Genomic DNA, 9846 nt, shown 5'->3' on the forward strand with positions numbered 1-9846 from the left:
CCATTAAATAATTAGAAAGTGCTGTCATTTTGTGCTTACCTTACTAGTACTGATCTTGTGCTATTTTAAAATTTATTTTTTGACTTATTCTTACTAAGTCTCAGTGTCACTAGTAATAATCATACAGGTAGACTACTTTTTTTTTCTAGGCTAAGTGATTAATGACTAGTTAATGACATTATTTTAAATAGAAAAAAATAGCAAGAATGAAAAATAGTCAAATACACCTTTGAATGTGTCTCCTGCTAAATATTTTGTGTTGCTTATTTTCCCTTGTGCATGGGTATGTTCAGGTATCAGTAAGATGCATGTGCATGGGCTCAAGGAACATGACTACTGGAGTTTCCATTACACATTGTTGCGTGCCTTGTAATTTCCCCCAAAGACGGTAGGGATTCTTTTATTTTCTTAACTAGCCCAAAGAATCTTTAGTTAGAGTTAGGATAAGTATAAATTATATAACTTTGAAGATGGAGGGGAAATTGGCATTTTAGTATACTCCTTTCCCCTAGAGTATCTGCTTATGGAATTATGGAAGTTTAATATAAACATACATATATAAAAAAATATTATACCATGGTTTAGTTACTTAATTTAGCTATAGTTAAGGACACATCTGTAAGAAATGCTTGTGTCAGATTCTAAAATTTTTTTTTAATTAACTAAAAGAGAAAAGGTGCTGAACAAGAAGAATGTTATCTGGTTCTCTCTTATTTCCTACAGTTCCTCCCGAACTTTTTTATTCCAAGAAGGTCACCTGACTTTTCTCAACTGTTTGATTTTTTTGTTTCTTGTAATTGTTGTAATGTGGCTCCTCCTTCACGGACTTCATCTGAGCTGCTGCTGCACTCTCATGGAGTGGAGAACACAATCCATTGTAGAGGAAGTAGCAGATCTTTAAAATGCATCTCCTAACGTAGGGAACCAGTTGTGGTCATCTGCACTGATGTTTTATGTGCTTTTCCCTTCATTTTGCAAAACAGCTTAATGCTGGGTTACATGTCTCTCTTTTTATGAATTCAGTCCTCCTCAGAGTGAAGCTTCCCCGGTGGCTTCTCCAGATCCCCAGCGCCAGGAGTGGTTTGCCCGGTACTTCACATTCTGAAAGAATTGCTTTGGCACAGTTCTAGGCGGACTGTTACTAAAAGCATGACCTTATGCAGATCGTTATGTGTACAGGGTTTCCTATGTCAGACACGGTGAAAGTATTTGTCTCTCCAATTGAAAATGCCCTGTATTTCCTGTGATATTTATTGGAATCACTCTATAAGGTACTATATTATGTGTGTAATTATAACAGTTATTTTTATTTGAGATGGGAGAGTCTTTAATCTTTGTAATTACTGCATAATAAATTTTGTTAGAACAAACAGTGTTTCTTTTTTGCTAGTAAGTTTGTTTTAACTTTTAAATACTTTTTAATTCCAGGTTAAGACTTGCCAGAAAAAGTTTTACTACATAATAATAATAAAATATCAAATTACTTCAATAACAAAATCAGGATAGGGAAATACAACCTGTTAATTTGTTTCATTTCCGTGTATAACTGTAACTGTGTTCTCTAAGTTTACAAGGCTAGAATGAAAACACATGTGGAAATTATGGACTTTCAAGTATATAAAATACTGCCAACTTATTTATATTGTTTTTTAAAATAATTCTGATAGTTGAGGACCTAGGATTTCTAGTACAGCATCTATGCCAGCTTGTTTTCTAAATAGGCAATTTACTACTGACACATGAACATGGACCCAACTAACCACTATCACATGTTAATGAGAACTTTTCTTTAAGTTTTCAGTCCACCTTGGCAGGCTACTGTATTGTATCCTGCGGCCTGAAAGAGTGCATCCATTTCTAAGAGTGCCAAATATAGTTGATCCGTAATGTGGATTTTAGAAGAACCTGGGTGAACATGATCTATGAATGATTATAATAATGTTAAAGACCAACTTTTTAAATGATTGTTATGTGTCAGGCACTGTGCTGAGGGGCCAGTAGAAAGATTATCTCATTTAATCCTCACAAAATCTTCAAGGAATAAACCACTGCATATGAGTATGCATGGCTGGTAGTGTGTTCTTTAAATTATCCTGAGAAAAAGTTCTTATAAAATGCTTGCTTTGAATTTTTTCTTCAACTAAGAGATTGAATTTTCCGACAAAAAATGGTTAATGCTTATTTCAGAAAACACAGTTATAAGCTCATTTTCTTGCGCCTAGTTTATACATATCTTATAATTTGGACATTTATTTACCAAAGATTTGACGATTAGAACTCCTGCAAGTGACTATGGGCATACAAAGATGAACACTTGGCCTCAAGGAGCTAATCGTATACTCGCTGAAATAGTTCAGTACCAAACGGTTTTTTACAGCAGTATCAGAAGGGCCACAATCAGCTCTATGGAGGGGAGGGTACATTGGGAGTGGAGAAGAGGAAGTGATTGCTACCTAAGTGGTGGCTACTTGCCTACGGTGTCAAGCTCCCTAAGCTGGATATGCAAGTGGTACTCAAGTATAATATTGTGTATATATATAATATATATAATATTGAAGGATGAGTAGGAATTAAACAGCCCCACCTTTGGTCTGTCTGGTTAAGGCACAAGCTGAAACAACAGTCAGGAAGGAGCAGGCCAGCTGCATCCAAAGAACTCAGTGTAATCCTGTAGGACCATGGGGCATAATAAGAGAGCAGCCATTTCTTGAGCACCTACCTTGTATTAGACAGTATAATTTTAACATTTTTTAACCCTTCAACCACCCAGATGAAAAACGTGAACTCCCCCTGTCATCCCCCCACTATACAGACATACATACACACACACAACTCGTAAAGGTTGAAACCTGTACTCTTTATGCTACAAATGACCTGGAATGCTTAGTAAGGAATTCAACTTGATCCTCTAGAATTTGGAGCAGGTAATAAATAGCATGGTTAGGTTTTAAACTGTTTAGTCAGCATATTGGCCACAATTTGTTCAGAAAATATGGAGACCTAACAGCAAGACCAATTCAAGTTTACTGAATTGGTTCAGATGAGGACTGAAAGGAAGAACTGTTCATGGGAACGGAAATGAGGGAATAAAGAGTGAAAATGTAGAATTGCTGGGAGTTGGTGACAGATACGTGTGGAATATGAAAGAAAATGAAGCGTGGGCAAAAGATGCAGTGTGATTTCAGGTATGTTGAAATTAAAGTTTCTCTGGAATAACAGAAGCAGTTAAACACAAGGGTCTGGAGTGGAGTATGGCATATATGAGATCAATAAAGCCAAAGGTGTGTGGATGAAACAACAAGGAATAGAGTTGTGAGCAGAACTTTGCGGGGGGGGCACCAACACTTAAAGGGCAGGCAGACCTTGGATGAGAATGAGAAGTAGAGTTATAGATCCCCAAAAGCATGATGTTGTGGAAGAAGAATGCTTCAAGGAGAGAGCAGCCAACCAACAGTGTCAAGTGCTGTAGAGATCAGGAAAGGGAAATAATGAAAAGTGTCTGCTGGTTTTGACAACTAGAAAATGATCTTAGCAAAAGCAGAGTCAGGGTAAATGGCAGGAGCAAAAGCTAGATTCCGGAGAAGTGAGGTGAAAGGGAGTTGAGAGAGTGAGTGAAAACCCCTCTTTGAGGACATTTGGCTATACAGGTAAGGGGAAAGAGGCAGAGAAGGTAATAGACTGAGATGGGGGTGAGATGGGTTTTGTTTGTGTTTTATCATATTTTGCTACTGGGGAGGGAGAGAAGGAGAAAGAAGAGACAAGCAACAATTTTATAACCTTCAACTGTGTCACTGGGTTACATGTAATAACATTAAAGAGATGGTCAAAGAAGTCCCATAACATTCTGATTGAAGAAGAAATTTCAGCAAGACATTTATTTTGATAGAATATAAGAAGCAACATGGAATCCTAGGATCTTTGGAGTTAGAAGAGGCCTTAAAGGCCATCTCTTCTAATCTCCTACAGAATGCTTGAATCTCCTCTGTAACATCCCTGAGTGAACTTTACAGTGATAGGAAGCTCACCTGCTCGGAGGTACCCTTCCTGCCTACTGGCTCTGCCACCAAGTATCTTAACCTCTGTGACTCAGTCTCCTGGGCTTTGTAGTAAGATGGATACTCTTAACCCTACCTTCCTACAAAGATAATGAGTTTGAAAAAGGTATAAATTACTATAGTTGAGTAAATAGTTGTCTTGGAAAGTAGAGCAAATATACTGGAGAAGTGTACAAGGATTGTCAGGCAGTAGTTGAGCTCAGAGGCTATATGTTTATATTGACACCCAGCAGCATGATTTTGCTCTTTGACCATGTTCAGCTACTTGGATGCAGAATTATAGGAATGGATAATAATGGACACTTAACCAGGATTAGGATTTTGTTAGGTAAGTACAACAAAAGGAATAAAGTCAGAGGAGCAAGAGTGTTTGCAGAGAACTATTATTTTTTTTATACTAGAATTTTAGAAGTAAAACCACAGTGGACAAATACTATCAATTGCCTTACCAAAGGGTCTCGTCACCAATTTCCAATGTGTGTCGGGGGCACTTCCCCACACATCCAGTTCTGACACCAGCTGGGTGTCCTACAATTCAACTCAGTTCTGACACTAATTACCCAGAGATGACATCAGATCCCACAAGAACCCAGTCCTGTAAGACTACCCTCTGCTTCAGATGCCTATAACCCCAGGCTATTACTGGCTATAAAGCAGAGGTTCTCATGACCGCCTCCTTGGGTTTGATTAATTTCCTAGAGTGGCTCACAGAACTCAGGAAACCCATTTACTCACTAGATTATTGGTTTATTATAAAGGATATTAAAGGACATGAATCAACAGCCAGATGAAAATATATATAGTGTGAGGTCCCAAACAAAGGAGCTTCTGTCCTACTGGAGTTTGGGGCCCAGCATGATGGCACATGAAAGTGTACTGGTTCCCCAACCTGGAAGCTCCCCGAACCCAGTCCTTTGGGTTTTTATGGAGGCTTCATTACATAGGCATTATCAGTGTAATCCACTGATTAAATTCATTGGCCATTGGTGATTGAACTCAGTCTCCAGCCCCTCTTTTCTCCCCTTCCCTGAGAACCAAGAAGCTCTAACCCTTTAATCACATGGTTGGTTTTTCTGGCAACTATCCTTAGTTGGGGTCCAAAAATCACCTTATTAACATAAAAAAAGACACCTTTTTATTCCTCTCATCACTTAGGAAATGCCAGTGGTTTTTTAGGAGCTCTGTGCCAGAAACTGGGACAAAGACCAAATATATAAACACAGTATCATTCTTACCTTAGAAGTTGTCAAATTAATCTTTGTATTTAGGTCAAGATGTTTCGTTCTTAGTTTTTATCTCATTCTGTCACCTTCATAACCAGTCATATGTAGGTATGATTAAAATTCTTATTTTTATCTTAACATCATATCTTAAAATATTTACCTAAGGCTTTTCATTATCATCAAACAGTAAGTTTCTAACTCATAGCTTTTTCCCAAATACTGATTTTAAATCTGGAGTGAAGAGATAGGTCCTAATGGGACAATCGTAAGGAATATTTTCTTTCTATATATGGCACTCTATACTACACCTAGAGCAGAAAAAGTGCTTCTTGAAGAGCTGAACCACGATTGGTTTTTGTTGCTGTGTCCCTCTTTATGTTGTAGGGAATGTTAATGTGGATTAGGGAGTGGAGAAGGAAAAATGTATAACATGGTAGGAAATGCTTCATTCATGTACACAGGAAACATATGCAAAAGTTTGTCCAAAAACAATACAAATTAGATGTTTAGAAATGTCTAAAACAAATTTTAGTTATGCATTCAGACTCTAAAAAATGTATTAATGATCAAAGCATATGAAAATATTTTGAGAGCAGTATCATGCTTTGGACCCAGCTAAAAATTATCCATAGGAAATCTCATAACTTTTATTTTCATATACGAAAGGAGAACACATTTTATCTTTCCAACAAAACAAGATCAACAACATTATTTGGAATAGACATATTCTTTGACAATAATGGTGTCCATAATTTTTTTCATGTTGTTACAAATATTCCAAATTCTCTGTCACATGACACCACTGTGATAATGGATTATACCATATTAATTTCAGTTTGGAAGATTACTACACATTAACCACCTCTGGTAATACCAGGAATATAATATCTTTGTAATTTTCTGAATGTAGCTATATTTGATTTTAATATAATTTTAATTTACTCTTATTAATAGTCAAAATTTCTTTGAAATAGAATAGATACCTGAGACATGAACTCACGTATGTGGCCAAATGATTTTTGACAAGGGTGCCAAGATCATTCAATTAAGAAAGGACAGTCTTCAACAAATGGTGTTGGGAAAACTGGATATCCACATACAAAAGAATGAACATGGACCCTTACACCTTATACCATATACAAAAAAAACTAACTCAATGTGGATCAAAGACCCAAACATAAGAACTATAAAACTCTTAGAAGAAAACATAGGGTAAAGCTTCATGATATTGGATTTGGCAATGATTTCTCTGACATGACACCAAAAGTACAGGTAACAAAAGCACAGAGATAAATTGGACTTCATCAGAATTAAAAACGTGTGCACCAAAGGACAGTACTAACAGTGAAAATGCAATTCCCCCAAATAGGAGAAAATATTTATAAAGCATATACTTGGTAAGGGATTAATATCCAGACTATATAAAGAACTACTAAAACTCAACTGCAAAACAATTCAAAAATGGGCAACAGACAAAAATAGCCATTTCTCCAGGGCTTCCCTGGTGGCACAGTGGTTAAGAATCCACCTGCCAACGCAGGGGACATGGGTTTGAGTCCTGGTCTGGGAAGATCCCACATGCCGCAGGGCAACTAAGCCCATGCGCCACAACTACTGGGCCTGCGTGCCACAACTACTGAAGCCAACGTGCCTAGAGCCTATGCTCCACAACAAGAGAAACCACCACAATGAGAAGCCCACGCTCGCCACAACTAGAGAAAGCCTGCGCGCAGCAACGAAGACCCAACACAGCCAAAAATACATAAATAAAATAAATTTTTAAAAATAGACATTTCTTCACAGAAGATATACAAATGGCCAATACGCACTTGAAAAGATGCTCAATGTCACTAGCCAATAGAAAAATGTAAGTCAAAACCACAATGAGATACCACTTCATGCCCATTAGGATAGCTTTTATTTATTTAAAAAAAAAAAGGATGTGGAAAAATTGGAGCCCTTTTGCACAGCTAGTGGGAATGTAAAATGGTACAGTTGCTGTGCAAAATAGTCTAGCAGTTCCTCGAAAAGTTAAACAGAGAATTACCATATGATCCAGCAATTACACTTCTAGGTATAGTCCCCAAAGCAGAATTGAAAGCAGGAATTCAAACATTTACTTGTACACCAATGGCTGTAGCAGCATTATTCACAGTGGCCAAAAAGTGGAAACAATCCAAATGTCCATCAACAGATGAATGGATAACTAAAATAAACAGAGTCTTTCCCTCCTGTTGTAGGGAAAATCCTTAGTTCAGTCTATCTCCTGTGGCTCTTCTTTACTCCCTATACAAAACACCTTATTTCTGGTCACCAAATGTGTGGGTGGGTTTTGGGTTTTCTCCACAACATGCAAGTCTCCGCCGCCCAAGCCCAGGTGATCACTTGTGCTTCCAACCAACCCGCTACAGATCAGAGGCTCTAATGACCCCCCCTCCTTGGATTTGATTACTTTGCTAGACTGGCTCACTGAACTCAGAAAAACACATTTACCAGTTTATTAAAGGATATGATAAAGGATACAGATGAACAGCCAGATGAAGAGAAACACAGGGCAAGGTCTGAGAGGGTCCTGAGGGCAATAGCTTCTGTCCCCATGGAATTGGGGTGTGTCACCCTCCCAGTGTGGATGTGTTCACCAACATGGAAACTTCCTGAGTTCCATACTATTGGGATTTTATGGAGGATTCCTCACGTAGGCATGATCAATTATTAACTCTGTTTCCAGCCCCTCTCCCCACTCTGGAGAAATGGGGGAGACAGGGCTGAAAAATTCTAACCTTCTAATCCAGGTTTAGTTTTTCTGGTGACTAGCCCCATCTGGAAGCCATCCAGGAGCCCACTCAGAGTCACTTCAATAGAACAAAAGATGCTCTTAGTGCTCTTATCACTTAGGAATTTAAAAGGGTTTTTGGAGCACTGCGTCAGAGACAGGGTTAAAGACAATATTAGAACAAGAGATGCTCCTAATTTTTTATCATTTTAGGAAAGGATTTCAGGAGCTCTGTGCTAGGGACCAACAGCAGAGACCAATACTTATTTCCCATTCTCTCACAAATATACTTTGGATTTGCTGAATTCCTTGGATCTGTGGGTTCGGTTGTCATGAACTTTGTAAAATATTTTGGCTTTTATTTCTTCTAATATTTTTTCTGCTTCCCTCACTCCTGGCCTTTGAGGACTCCAATTATACATATATTATGCTACTTGACATTGTCCTACAAAACTTACCAATACCCTGTTGAATTCTGGGAGCTTTTTTCTCAATTTTGGATAGTTTCTATTGCTATGTCTATAAATTCACTAATCTTTTCTTCTTCAATGTCTAATCTGCTGTTAATCCTATTCAATGTATGCTACATCTCAGCCACTGTAGTTTTCATCTCCAGAAGTGAAGTTTGGGTCTTAAAAAAATTTTTTTTTTCTATCACGTCTCTACCTAACATGTTCCTCTACTACTTATTCTTTCATATTGTTAATTATGTAGTTTTAAAACATGTATCTTGTTTTATTTTTGTAAATTTTTAGTTGTGTAGATTAAACTGATTATACTGTATTACAAGATTGCTTAATTTCTATTTTTGTCCTACTATTTTGTATTCTTTTATTCTATTTTACTTCATAATTCACATTCTGCTAAAATGTGAGCAGTAATTTTTGTAGGTTTTGAAGCTCCTAAATAAGTGCCACTGAATACTGCTTGTTGAATTGAATTTTTGTCATATCACTAAAATGTTTGTTTTTGTATAACCTTGTTTTAGACCAATTTATGTATTATCTATTATCTCACAATAACAGAATTTGGTATATAATAGAATAGAATATTATTAAAAATTTAAAAGGAATGAAATTCTGATACATGCTAAAACATAGATGAACCCTGAAAACATGCTAAGTGAAATAAGCCAGACTAAAGAACAAATATTGTATATTATGTGAGGTACCTAGAATAGACAAAGTCTTAAAGACAGAGAGAAGAACAGAGGTTGCCAGAAACTGAGGGAAGGAGATAAAGGAGAGTTACTATTTAATGGGTACAGAGTTTCTGTTTGAGACAATGACAAATTTCTGGAGATGGCTAGTGGTGATGATTACACAACATTGTGAATGTACTTACTGCCACTGAATTGTACACTTAATGGGTAAAATGATAAATTTTGTGTTATATATGTTTAATCCCAATTTTAAAAAGCAACAAAAGCAAAAATAAACAAGTGGGACAACATGAAACTAAAAGTTTCTATACAGCAAAGGAAACTATCAACAAGATGAAAAGGCAACCTACTGAATGGCAGTAGAAATAGAAGAAATAGAAAATATGAACAGACCAATCACAAATAATGAAATTGAAACTGTGATTAAAAATCTTCCAACAAATAAAAGTCCAGGACCAGATGGCTTCACAGGTGAATTCTATCAAACATTTAGAGAAGCGCTAACACCAATCCTTCTCAAACTCTTCCAAAAAACTGGAGAGGAAGGAACATTCCCAAACTCATTCTATGAGGCCACCATCACCCTGATACCAAAACCAGACAAAGATACTACAAAAAAAGAAAATTACAGAC

The 9846-nt window shown here is 36.9% G+C and overlaps 1 protein-coding gene and 1 long non-coding RNA gene across 3 annotated transcripts in view; one reads left to right on the top strand and one right to left on the bottom strand.

Moving 5' to 3' along the window:
- The window catches only part of FAM184A (family with sequence similarity 184 member A), a 128099-nt gene extending 126729 nt beyond the window's left edge, over positions 1-1370 (top strand). Inside the window, exon 18 of the mRNA XM_024122470.3 lies at positions 1024-1370. Within this exon, the coding sequence (XP_023978238.1) occupies positions 1024-1105 (82 nt within the window). The 3' untranslated portion in view covers positions 1106-1370. The remainder of the gene's footprint in view (positions 1-1023) is intronic.
- Positions 1-9846, bottom strand: part of LOC114486960 (uncharacterized) — a 110550-nt gene that overhangs the window by 47578 nt on the left and 53126 nt on the right. The window lies entirely within an intron of this gene.

Source organism: Physeter macrocephalus, chromosome 10 (genome assembly GCF_002837175.3).
Source record: "Physeter macrocephalus isolate SW-GA chromosome 10, ASM283717v5, whole genome shotgun sequence".
NCBI classification, from domain to species: domain Eukaryota; kingdom Metazoa; phylum Chordata; class Mammalia; order Artiodactyla; family Physeteridae; genus Physeter; species Physeter macrocephalus.